Source organism: Drosophila navojoa, chromosome 3, assembly GCF_054131105.1.
Source record: "Drosophila navojoa isolate 15081-1374.11 chromosome 3, UAZ_NAV_1.0, whole genome shotgun sequence".
NCBI lineage: Eukaryota > Metazoa > Arthropoda > Insecta > Diptera > Drosophilidae > Drosophila > Drosophila navojoa.
In genome coordinates, this window is record NC_142891.1 from 27258118 (window position 1) to 27271468 (window position 13351).

General features: G+C 34.3%; 3 protein-coding genes across 5 annotated transcripts in view; all 3 read right to left on the bottom strand.

Moving 5' to 3' along the window:
- The window catches only part of loh (thrombospondin type 1 domain containing lonely heart), a 24612-nt gene extending 16100 nt beyond the window's left edge, over positions 1 to 8512 (bottom strand). Inside the window, exon 1 of one of the 3 annotated variants that reach the window (XM_089256917.1) lies at positions 8399 to 8512. The gene's annotated coding sequence lies outside the window, so the exon portion shown is untranslated. Of the gene's footprint in view, positions 1 to 5643; positions 6094 to 8398 lie in introns of those variants that run through there. The other 2 variants (XM_030384168.2, XM_089256916.1) reach the window with 2 other exon arrangements.
- LOC115562508 (thrombospondin type-1 domain-containing protein 4) lies at positions 7803 to 11695 on the bottom strand. Its single transcript, XM_030384172.2, has 6 exons — positions 11581 to 11695; positions 10948 to 11235; positions 10517 to 10886; positions 8782 to 8980; positions 8578 to 8720; positions 7803 to 8516 (listed from the first exon to the last, which is right to left on the bottom strand). Exons 1-6 carry the CDS (start codon positions 11592 to 11594, stop codon positions 7959 to 7961), a joined length of 1572 nt encoding a protein of 523 aa, XP_030240032.1. The 5' UTR covers positions 11595 to 11695; the 3' UTR covers positions 7803 to 7958.
- On the bottom strand, positions 11365 to 13315 carry Nse4 (SMC5-SMC6 complex kleisin component Non-SMC element 1). The gene is made up of 5 exons (XM_030384142.2): positions 13141 to 13315; positions 12868 to 13085; positions 12596 to 12763; positions 12207 to 12536; positions 11365 to 12134 (listed from the first exon to the last, which is right to left on the bottom strand). The coding sequence occupies exons 1-5, from the start codon at positions 13244 to 13246 to the stop codon at positions 12069 to 12071; spliced, it is 888 nt and encodes a 295-aa protein (XP_030240002.1). The 5' UTR covers positions 13247 to 13315; the 3' UTR covers positions 11365 to 12068.
- Positions 13316 to 13351: the final 36 nt, after the last annotated feature.

Here is a 13351-nt window from a genome sequence, read left to right on the forward strand (position 1 = left end):
ATTATATTATATTTACCTATCTCTAATACATTTTATTACTCTGAGTGGCGTTCTGTTTGTCACTGTTGGTATCATTTGTATTATTATGTAAATACTCTTGAATTTATAAGAAAATAAAAACAATATAAATTTGAGCACATTAAATGAATCAAAAGATTTTAAAAATCACTTTTAATTCCGGATTCGCAGTGAAAATTTCTTTTTTTTTTCAATACCTAATCCATGATACATTTCTCTCAGCGTATGTGTGCTGCTAGCCATGCGTACATAGATTTGTTGCGAATGTTTGAATGGGTTTCAACACATTTCTATGTACACATCATCATCAAAAGCTTATTTCTCTTGCGGATGCTTTTACGCATAGCTGAGCTTAAAAAACGAAAACAAAAACAAAAACAAAATATACGAAGAAAGAACGCATTGAAACATGTGATCATTAATCTGGTCGTAATTTGCGCTCGCTGCGACAGAGTTCGACACGCCCATCCCTCATTTATAATGAGCCGCTGTTCAGATCGGCTCAACTTAGCTCAGATCGGCTCAAAAATGAAACGTTACATCGGCGAATGGCAAATTGTCCCAGTGTGCATGTGTGTGTCTATGTACACATATACATGCATATGTACATATATAAATATGTGTGTATGGACTGCTACCCATGGGCGGGTGCGACCAAATTAACTGCGTAGATTCGCTTTTAGCGATAGCGTCAAAAATTTTCGGGATGAAAAGAGAATATTATCAGCCAGCTCATCGGAAGTCGTTAGATCGAATAGACTAGCATATGCGTATGTATGTACCTACATGATCATGTACGTTTGGACGTACATATGTATGTATGCACATGTATTGATGGGGCATATAGGAAATTGAATACATATTTAAACAAATTGCTGTATACCCTAGCAAAGAGAATATTATATGAGAATATGCGTTTGTTATATATTTTATATGTATATTATTACTACACTGCTATTATATATTATGTAATTATAACTATACTTTATATATGTATATATATATATATATACACATATATATATATAGTCAGGGTGACATAGCAGAGTATCTGAGCTTCTTTAATCGTGAATGCAAACTGTTTAAAATATTCATAAACAAGTATCGCTCAATTATAAATATATACATACGTATATTATTTAGAGCCCACTTGAGAGCTGATTAAATCTTAATAAAAACATTTAATTTTATTAAGCACTTGGAATAAAGATGTTTTTAAAGCTGTTAATTAAATAATAAAACATTTTGCCTTTAGATTAGTGCTTATATTTAAACTGTGTATTTTATACTAGCTGCACACACTTATTATACATAACATATACTATATATATATGTCCATATATACTATATCTGATGCTCGTGTGTTGTATAATACACATTGTGCAAATTCAGCAAATCGCCCGTGACCATGCAACAAAAAGAGTGAAACAAATGCGAACTGAAGCAGTTTCTGGCATCGTTTAAATAATTTGGACATTTTTGAGCAACACAATGAAGACATATATGCATATATATATGTATGTACATATGTATATACGGATATCCATACGGGTGTGTTCACCGAGTTTGCTCCCATAGAACTTCATTCCCAGCTGCTTGACAGACAATGCTAGACGAATGGCTACGATTGAAATTGTCATATACTATTGACCTTCATGGTAAATGGTTTTCAAAGTGAATGTTTCGAATAGTTGGGCACTGCCCAACACTAACCCACATTATCCATAATGGATATTGCCCAATTTTTTTGCATACATCATTTTGTTTGGGTCGCTGGTAGCTAAGATCACCTTTATTGCATTGCTTGATTGATATGTAGAGCATAACCAATAACCTTTGCGGTCTATAGAATATTCAGAAGCGCAAAATAGGAACAAAAATATTCCTCATATGGTCTTAACTAAATGCCAATAACCCCATATACGTTTCAATGCTATACCTAGAAGGTACTAAGCCAAATGTTTAATATGTGATAATTTTGAAACTAGGTCAAAAATCTCTACGTTAATTGTGTTAATTATGTACTCAAATATACACGATGATTATGAATTGAATACTTTATATTTATAATATTCAACATTTTCAATTAAAGTTTTAAATATTAATTATGTACATTGTACACTGTATATTGACAATAATTTAATTTTAATTTTTATTATTTATTTAATTATTTTTATTAATAATACTTATTTACTTGGTTTCAAATTTTTTTTAACTTAAACATTTTCAGTTGAAAAATTTATTGAATTATTTTGGATCAAAGCATTAAATATTATGGTGATATGAATATATACATTTGTATGTAACGTATACATATAATAATAATGACTTATCAATAGAAAAAAAATTTAAAGTCTAAAAATATAACAAATATTTAAAATAATTTAGAATTCATAATGAAAATAACTCATTTCTTTTAGGCTTCGAAGTTTAAAATATATTTTGAAATTGGTAAAAATAACATGTTTTATAAATTACTTTAATTAAATAAAATTAGCTTTAATTTGACACGCAAATAATGTTTGCTAAGAAAGTAGTTTAAACACAGTTGATAAATCTTTTAAATATATTAAAAAGGCTACCTAAAATTGAAAATATTCAATTAAAACAAATATCTAAATGTAAAAACAATACAAAATATGTGTTATACAAATATACTAACCTAACTGTGAATCGAAAATACTGGAGATGATTTTAAATCATATATTTTACACATTACTCAAATTATATAATTTAGATATTTTAATATTCTGAATTCATTTAAACTCAAATTAAGTAATATATGCTCTAACGACTTTAACAAAAGTAATATAATTTTTTTTAGGTTCTGTTTTTTTTTTTCTAATTTTTAAAATGTATTTGATCAAGACTAACACTACTACTTGACTTAAATTATATTTTATAAAATAAACATATAAATAATCTAAAGAGCTCGTTTCTATCATTTTATTTATAAGAAACACGTAAATGTTTCTCGTTTAAAAATTTGTTAAAACTAAATATTATTAATTTCGAAAATTTGAATCAGTCAATGCAATTAATGCCTAATAAACTGATAGCTGAGGAATGTAGTCAAGGCTATATATTGAAGCCAATTGGTTGCTAAGCTATATGCGGAGAGTGCATCAGCTTCAGCATTAAGTAACTTTAATGAGCTCGTGCACTTCTCGAATATGTGTCAATCGAGCTATTCCCAGGCCAAGCATATTTCCATATGCATATAGACGGATATTTGTTTGAATATACATATAAATAAAGATATAGATGCAATTTGTATTTACAAACTGTACTTGAAGAAGCTGTGAACAAGCCCTTTACGAAATGAAAGACTGTGAAAAGTGCCAAACTAATTGCATATTTATGCCCCACACAGCTAACATTTCTACATACTTAAAAAAAGCGACAGCTATATGAATGTATAACCGTCTATATCGGATATGAAGTGTATTCAAACGGAAATCGAGTCAAGTGTCTGCAATATTTGCATTCGAGCTGAACAACAAATGCGTTTGCATTTGAAGTTTTCGGTCATTCAAGAAGTGTTTATGTTTATTTATGGATATGTTTGTTAGGCTCTTCCACATTTCATTTTATCATGTGTCTATGGATAGAATCCGATCCAAACGAAACAAATACAGTTGCTGAGTGTACGTCAACAAGTGCGTTTCTCAAAACGGAATGAATATGAATGAATGAAATTTTATGTTATTTTGAAACAATATAATTTATTGCTGTAAATAGCAATGACGAAAATATTTCTAATATTTTGAAAATATTTTAATGTAAATATTATGGTTATTATGAAATTTATTGAATGTAAAAAGTAATTTATCAAATATTTGGAGGCTTCAAAATTACTTATTTGAAATGAAAATAAAAGAAATAAAAGTTTTTTAACAACAACAAAATAGCTTCTATTTACTATAATTACACTAAAAGATAAAAGAAAAATAGGTGCACGAAAAATATTCAAAGAGAGCTGTGAACATTTTTAAGGTATATAAATGAAATACCTTAAAAATGTTCATAAATGAAATACCTTGTATATAAATGAAATACCTTAAAAATGTTCACAGCTCTCTTTGAATATTTTTCGTGCATCTATTTTTCTTTTATCTTTTAGTGTAATTATATTTTTATTTTGCACGCTTGGAGCGTGAAATACCTTTAAAATGTTCACAGAGGCGCACAAATTATATTTAAGTTACCGATACAGTGAGTAAGATTTCAAGTCTCTAGTTAGCATCGGATAATAAGAAACCAATATGCCTTTTACCTTTAGGTACAAAGTATGAGAATTAAAAAATTATAAAATAATTGAATGATTTCCTTATAAACTTACTCCTACTCACATTTACTTCTTTTCCTATTGCTCCAAGCAATTTACTTTAAACAAAGTTAAAGAACAGCTCTAATCGTATATGTTCAGTAGAGCCGTCGTTTCACATTTTTAACACTTCTAAAATTGTTGTTCAAATCTCTTTAAGAGTTGTTTCCCAGATACAAAAGACTCTCAGTCAACATTTCGGCTACCTATCGACAATACCTAATGGCATAATTTTCAATTTTTATTATTTTACATTTACGTCTATGTGGACTATTGTCTTGTAAGATTGATTGATGCACTTGAGAATGAAACCTAAAAGAGAAGGACAAGGAGGAGGAGGAGACGAAGGAGGTTGATATGTCATTGGGCCATAAGTGCATTTTGTAATTGTGACGTTGCGATGAAATGGTTATAGCCATCAAATATATTTCAATTTATTTGGTTTTTTCTCTTTATTTTCCATTTTTTTCTCGGTTGCTTTTGAATGCGAGTTGGGCCCCTCCCTCATCCAGCTTTGATACCTTAAAAAGCAGGGGCACGACGCGTGGCATTGTTTAAGATGTTGGTCACACGCTATCAGCTCGGCTTTATGATGGCTGTATTAGAGAAACTGTAATTGGAGCCAGGAATGTTGAAAGCCAAATACCCTAGCCGATTAAAAGTTTCCTTTACATAGGCTGATTAAACTGATATGACATCAACGTAAGAGGAGCCAGACAAGTTATATCATGTAGATGCAGATATAATTGTATGACAATCATATATATAACATCAGTCACTTAGTCACTTTTGAAGCTGTATAAAAAGATCTATACGTAACTACATAGAGATATATACAGCAATATAGTTTCGATATGATATAAAGATAAGATATAAACATAAGTTATACTCGAATGATGTGCAGTTAAAATCTAGTACAAAAAAAGGATCCCATATTATTTGCATTAATTACTTCGACATTAGTTATATGATATAGACGAAAATAAACAGAGGTAAATATAGCTATATTAGCTTCAGATTGTCATCCTTTATACAAATATTTGGCGTTCTATATTAAACATGCGTATGTAATACTCATAAATATTTATATAAATATCCATTTATATCCATTTGTTATTACTTACATAAAATATACAAAAAGATCTTCCGAATTTTCTCAAAAATTAGTTTGATTTTTATATTGATATATATTTTAATTATACTTTTGTTTACTTAAATATAGCTTGGCTTTATAGTGTTAAAAAAAAAAGAAAAGATTTGCCAAGATTCTCTCCTAGTTTCTGTCCAATCTTGCTTACCAGAGCTTAAAGATTTCGATAGATAATTATTACCCACAAATTATTTAGGTGCTTAAGAAAGCCTATGATAAGGAGTGTAACAAGTCACTTTGTGAAAATTTCATAACTCACAAATGTTTCTGCATTTGCCACTGATCATTTGTATGGCACGCACATGTATAAATCATAATATATAATTATGCAGTGTTTTCACCAACGGGGAATTTCGGGTGCGATAACGATTGAGTCAAAAAACCGCCTCCCAAAAGTATTTGCGCATACATGTACTGACTATAACTAACAAGTTCGAACAGTTTCCCGATTGATTTTCGTTTCAATTAAAGCCACCGTCAACATCGCGTGGTACGCAAATCCAAACTAAAATCGCTGGGAAATCGTTTTGGGAATTGAAGCGCGATGAAGACAGCCTCAGCGTGGCCTCAGTCGCAGCCGCAGTCGCGGCCGGCGCAGGCGACGCCAGCTACTGCCGGCCTGTGGCTGCGACACAGAACTGTAAAAGCGAGGGCGTCGTGTGGGGGTGGGTGGGGTGAACGAGTTGAATTGCTGGCGGAGGCGCGCGCGCCCAAAAAGTCTGGATGATGCGTGCCTTACAACACTTCGTACGCGACACACTCAACGAGAGTGAGAGCAGGAGAGGAAGAGTGAGACAGAGTGGGCGGAGAGAAGCGAGGGAATAGCGATACTGAGTGTGTGAGTGAGTTAGTGAGTGAGAGTGTGTTAGTGCGTGTTGGAATATAAGGAATCTAGAGGCTCTTTTACGCACTTTAAATCAGAGCACAACTCGCTGGTAGTTACAACTAAAAAATACTCAAAATATACCATCACATACATACACACAGTTACATACATACATATGGTAATCAAATACACATTGTTTTTATCACAAGCGGAAACGTTGGCTCAGCATAATTGCTCGCAGCTCGTCCACAAAACAGGTGCATTCACACACACGCACACACACACACGCACGCACACAGAATCATACACTCACATTCAGATTCCATACAGTTCACACTGGCATTACTTGCATATACAAACAAGCATACATATATACAGTTATATATGTAAGTAGTCAAGATCAAATATTTGTTATGCTAATCGCTCTTGTTGGGTCTGTCACAATAGTTAAGGGTCTCCACATATGTAAGCCCCAGAGACCTTGCCTCAAATACTAGACTAAACAATACCAGAAAACAAATCGTAAACCTCTACACAGAATTATTTATAGCTTCAAGTTATGTCATAAATATTAATTGAGCAAAATTTTAACGCATATACATATATTTCGCAAGAATGTGTCGGGGGTTATAGTTCAAAATACCATATTTTATGATTCACTTATAAATTGATGAAAATTAAAAACAAGAAACCCAAAGGAAATCCAAAATGGTTATAAAAGCTTGTATAGAAGAACTTGAAATACCAGCTAAGAGAAATCATAAGCAATATTAGTATAATTAATATATATAACAACCCATTCACCAATTTGATAATGGAAAACAATATATATATTTAATTTTTATCAGAAAATTTGCGGATTTCTAATCTACAAAAAATAAAGCCATTAAATTATATTATTTTGAATAATATGATATACATAAAATTAAAGTTGTTTTGTCGACAAAAATTTGTAATTAGGAGCAAACATAAATTTGATATGATAAACAAGCAAGTCATTAAAAATTAATATAATATATATTTTCTCATTATGGGAAATGAAATTAAAAGTTGCCACCAAAAGTTACCATTAAGATCAATTAAAATTTGTTGTTTTTGGAGCAATTGAATTGCGAGCTGCATTCCATTATTTATAAAATCGTTAAATTCCGGGCGAGTTCATAAATTTTTCTTAACGGCTTATTTTTGTGGTTCGAGCGCAGCCAAAAAATTAAAAAAGAATTGAGAGAAATCTTGGGGAACGTAACTCGATATTTTAACAGAAATTCGCCTAAGCGCGTAACGCAAATTGAATATTTTCATTAGATTTCAGCATTAATTTAAAGTTTTTTTTTTTTTTTGTTTAATTGATTTGATATATTCTTTATTGCGAGCAATTGAAAATGAACTGAAAAAAGAACTGAAATGAAATGAAGTGTGCTGCTGAGCCACTGAAACGCTAACGCGTTGTATTGTGGGTCATTAATTGGGCTGCGAAGTCATAGATTTTAAATGGATAATCGTCTTTATTGACCCGCTTCTTTGACTTCTGCGTATTACATTAGAGACAATTTCACGCTGGGGATAGTTGGCGCACAAACTATTGCCTATGCCTATGCCCGATGACAGATGCACAGAGATTGCGATCGGTATTCGGTTTAGTTTTTACTATGGCAACGACACGGTTCAGCCTGAGTGTGTCGGGCAGGACACAGTATATCGGGAACTAGCTCAACATTCCCCTTGAGCTGCTCCTGCATGCACTCGAAGTTTCGCCTGCGCAGACCAATGTAGCTCCCGGCCGGACACTCACAGTTGCTGAAGTTGCTCGGACGCCAAAACGCCGGACAAAGACCACGATTGCAGTTGTAGATGTCGTCATTGAAGGTAGGCTTCTCAATGTCGGCGCAGCGACGTGGCGAGTAATATCGGATTAAGGACTCCCTCATGAGCACACAGCGGAATATGGGCGTTTGGGTGCCCGGGCCACAGCTGCGATTACATTCGCCGAAACCCAACAACTTCCAACTAAATCGCCGACGCTTTCGCTCTTTCATGCGCTGCGCATAGCTGCCATCGCTGTCCTTAATGAGCTTACCCGACTCATCCCAGATAGCCTGCAGCTCCTCCTCCTCGTTGACAGTGGAGGAGGCTATGGGTATGGTATAATTGTATTGAACATCGTTCACTCCACTCTGCGTATCGAGCACGAAATGCTGTCAGTGATGATCGCACATTTAGTTCAAGATTCAATACAAGTTTTCAATTAAGATTTACCATCAGCATCACAGCCTTTACGAGCGGACCCCTTGATGTAAGCAAAGCGTTTAGCTGATTGTATTCGTAGGCGTTATCATTAAAGTTGAATATCTTTAAGCGATCTCTCGGTATGAGAAAGACCTCCTCGGCACTTTTCAAAGCTGCAAAATTGAAATTTTATCAAAATTGTAGCTCGTTTATATTTCTTATATCTCGCCTTGCCTAATGAATTATTGCTTCGAATATTTTGCTTAATCGCAAGATTCATTGCTCCAACTGGCAGTTTGGTAATGAGATTGTAGCCCTTCGTTGGATTGGTTTTGTTGAATAGGACAGAGACATGTTTGCACATCACCGAACCGCACTTCACCTGGCTATCCCGCGTTGTAACGGGACGAATTAGGCCGCTGCTATGCACTGCCTGAAAGGAAGAACGAAATACTATATAAGTCTTCGTATACTCAAGATAAAATCTATAACACAAAAGTGAAAGGTTGTTTCATATACAGAGAATATAGGGTATTGCACAGTCCCTTACGCTCATATAAATTGAAGTTTGTCGAATGGGAAATCCTTAGATTTTCTAATAGTTCAAGAGATCTGATCAGATTGATATCATCAAATTTCGTAAGTACTTTAATAAGATCCATCGAGATATTTTTTATCATCTCTACGAATGTGAGAAAGTGTTGGTTTAACGCGGCGGCAAATATCGGTGGATGTGTTTGATCTTCTTTTAGATAAAGTCGAGTAGCATATCTCTGCCGGCAAGCAGTGACTGGAGCCAGATTGCACATCCATCGCTGGCATCGCTCTAATCTAGTGCACCTCCTAAGAGCCACTTGAATGTTTTGACACAGTTTCTCTTCTTCTTGCTCATTTTGTTTTAGTTATATTTCGAGAGAGTGGGCAGAGAGCCATTAAAACAATGAAAAGGCTTTGTATCTGGGCTAATTACATGTGTATGTAAGTATTTGAAATTATCAGGCGATAATGGGGTCATGTCAACAGAAGGCCCATCGCAACATTATCTATACATTTTTGTTTCTTTTACCAAGCCACGCTGCTGCTGCTGCTGCTGCTGTGATGCGTATAGAAAAAAACTAATTAAATTATAAATTGGAAAGACCCGAAAGCCATATGAATATGGAAATCATTGGCAAACGATATTAATTAAGATTTATTACATTTGGCAGCTATTCAAGAACCTCACAGCTGCACTCGCAGTATGTGTGTCTGTGTGTGTGTATGTGCGTGGCCACCCATAAAGCAGTTTAACGGACTGTATTACAATGCAAGAGTACCTAAGCCTACATACCTGCCTATATCTACCTTACATATTCATGTGCAATCGTATGTGCTAAGCACTTGAGCAATTTGCATGCTTTTGGAGAAAATTGGCTTTAGACAATTTAACATGGCCATAAAGAGAAATTCAACATTGAATTGTGGCTGCCCTTGCCGCATGCCCATCTTTAAAAAGCCAAAATGAATGACTACAGAAATATTTCAATTATTTACAAAACATTGGCAAAGGCCTAGAGTATTGCTATTACTAGCATTGAAGTTTTACTTCAGTGAGCCGAAGTGCCATGAAAGCTTGCCTTATACACAAAGCCATCTAATGTATATTTTTTTAAGTTTCGCTTTTACAGATGACATCACTCAGCGGCCCATAAACTTTGTGGAATAACGAGTAGAAATGAAATTTTATCGAGTTGCCAATTCAACAGCAGATAGAACTCAATTTGCAATTGGTATAAATGTACGCAATAAAAATCCAGCCTCAGACCGAAAGAGGCAAAGTTATTATTTGCAGATGTTATAGAAAATGAGAGAGAAATCAATGAAAAATCAGCTTACAGAATATTAAACACCCTATGAACAATTATTTTATCATAGATTACATATCATAACTGATTATATATACATCAATTGGTAAAAGTAGCTCACTCACCCGACAAACTCCCTCTACACAGACAGCTTGTCGTCTGTAAAAGTGCGTATAATATACGGCCGGACGATTGCACGGCGTACCATCGGTGACCGATTGATTCATACTAATGAACAAATCAGAGTTTGTCGCGCGGCAGAACAGCATGCACTCGTCATGCTCTTTCTCATATCCGACCCAATTATAGAAAGTCTCACGGTAGGGCATGTTATTGAATTTTTCGCATTGTTCATCGCGCAATCTCTGCTTCCCTGGCTTGCATCGCTCCTCCTTGCACTGACGATATCGCTTCAGCACTCCCGAGCAGCCCATTTGGCCATTACCGGGGTAGAAACGCCTCTCCACTGCGCTCTCCATGGTTGAGTTTTTAAAGCTGCGAATTCATTAGATATATTAGCTATGAGCATGACAATCATAATCTTTGAATCACTTACCGCTCTAAGCATTTCCGCTGCTTGATTTGCACACAAGTGGTGGAGCATTTACTCCACTTCTCCCAACGATCCCAGGAATAAAACGTGCCCATTCTGTCGAATGAGCTCTGGTTGCGTTGTCGCGTCTGCTTGCTGACTTCATTCTCATCCACATAATCCGTATAATCATCATCAATATCGTCACTGAGCTCAGATTTTATCATATACATATTCGTGTTCTCATTGTGCACTTGGGTGGCATTATTCAGACGAATCTCCAAGCATGATAGCAATAAAATACTTAAGACTCTAAAGAATTACAAATTTATTTCGAATATATTCACTTTGACTTTATTATCTGACAGAATGACTTTTTAATCACGAAATTTGTTTGTGGCAAGGTTAATTGCTGGCAGCGATTAAAATACGAAATGTAACTTGAAGTTTTCAACAGATTTTATTGGAAAGACAAATACTGTATGACTATAAATTTAATGAATGATCTTTATAGGAATTGTATCAGTAATACAATTATTATAAATCTTGCACGCATGTGCAACACACATATAAATTTTATGAATGAGCTACTTCACATGCAATATTAATTGAGCTCTGCTTATCTGTTCAATATAATTCATAAATAAGTCCACTGACCTTATGAACTGCATTCTCTTATATTTGACTCAATTGTATATACTATAAAAAGTTCAAGTCTGATGAAGCGCATCGAACGCGTGTGCCATTACAAAAGCTTAAGGCACAACTAAGAACATTTCAAAAAAAAAATTTTAATTTAACGTTAAAAAACCAAAGCATATACGAGGGTGGTATACAAAATTTATAACATAGCAGAATATGTAAAGTTAATTTATTTTTGCACTGATTGATTTAAAAAATAAACAACGCAAAAATAATGTTTCTTTTTTCATCTCTTTCTCTTTATCTAGCATTAATTTTAATTTTTCAGGTCATATCAGCTAACGTACTGAACTACGCTTTATATCTCTCGACACCACTCGTTCTCTATTACAAAGATTATATAAAATACAAACTCAACTATTTAGTGCGTGCTCTTATCTATATACATATATATAAGTATTTAATTCTAATGACTTGAATGGCTCAACGAAATAAAAATACGATCAGCTTTCGTCGACTTCTGCACGCTTCAACATAGGTTCCTTGATATTGTAATACTTGGCATATTTCTGTAAATTAATTAATTTAACATAATTATGTATTTAAAGGTTGCTTTCACATATTAAACAGTGTTTTTGTACCTCGCAGAGTTCAAGATCTAAGCGACAAATGGCCTGAAAAGGTTCATTTGCAACGTATTCTTTTGAACTATTCAATTTGATTTGGGGCAATCCATCTGCTCCGTTCTCCATCGATAGCAGATTTTCTTTGATCAAAAACGATATAATCAATGAATTTTGAACGGTGTCCATAAAGTTTTGTGGATTACAGATCAGTTTAAAATATGGTATTGGTTGGTTATTGCCTGCTCGGTAAATATTTTTAATCTGTTTCATCACATGATTCACAGCCGCCGAGCCTTCGCCCCTGCGTTCGAGCTTATCGGCTTGTTTCGGACGTTTTTCTACGGCCTAAGATATAAAGAATGATTAATACAGATTTATAGATTGTATTAGAATTCTAAATTTACATTTATTGTGATTTTACGTGCTGCGCGCTGTTTGGGAACATGCTGTTTGGGCTCTACGTTAATAAAAGGCAACATCGAGGCATTTGTAAAGCTTGGCACTCCATACCGGCAAGCAAGGCTGCACAGGGCATTCCAATCCTCTGCATTCTCTTTGAAAACAACATTGTTCTTTATTAAGTAGGTATACACTTCAGGAAGTTCTCATCTCAAGCATGTTGTGGAGCCCTGCATTCAACATTTGGTGTTGTTGCAGGGCTCTAAATTATACTTACAATGGCCGTACAATACATTCGATCTGTGATATTCGTATTATACTGTATTGCCTTTCCAACAACTTCGTGGTTTCGTCTTAAGAGTTCAGAGTCCAGCAAAATCTCTGTTGAGTTTGTTTTACGCTCCTCATATCCTTTCACTACATCGTTCGCTTTACCTAATATATCAAAAATGGCCGACATGGACTCTCCGAAAGAACGGGACTCAATTTTTTGCTCTATAAAAAAGGGCGCCATTAGTTAGGGCAATGTTAGACTTGATGGAAAACTTACCAATCTGTATATTTTTTTCAATTAAGTCTTGAAGCTGGATTATACGCCCGCTTTCCTCAACTTCTTCATCCTGTTGACTTGCTTGCATATTATCGGTACAATCCATTACGGTTATTTAAAAATGCTTTACGAAATTAAGAACCAATTGCTAGTGTTGCTACTCTAGATAGCGCACGTTTATCTAATAAGCGATAGGTGCTCGATTATTAAT

Bases quoted from the DNA above. Each gene is read 5' to 3' on its own strand.
- LOC115562508 (XM_030384172.2), bottom strand. The intron at 8,721-8,781 runs GCAAGGCGAGAT...TCAATTTTGCAG, and splicing joins TCGAAGCAATAATTCATTAG to CTTTGAAAAGTGCCGAGGAG. The intron at 8,517-8,577 runs GTAAATCTTAAT...CATCACTGACAG, and splicing joins TAAAGGCTGTGATGCTGATG to CATTTCGTGCTCGATACGCA.
- Nse4 (XM_030384142.2), bottom strand. From the start codon at position 13,246: ATGGATTGTACCGATAATATGCAAGCAAGTCAACAGGATGAAGAAGTT. The intron at 13,086-13,140 runs GTAAGTTTTCCA...CCTTTTTTATAG, and splicing joins TGAAAAAAATATACAGATTG to AGCAAAAAATTGAGTCCCGT. The intron at 12,135-12,206 runs GTACAAAAACAC...ATTAATTTACAG, and splicing joins TAGATCTTGAACTCTGCGAG to AAATATGCCAAGTATTACAA.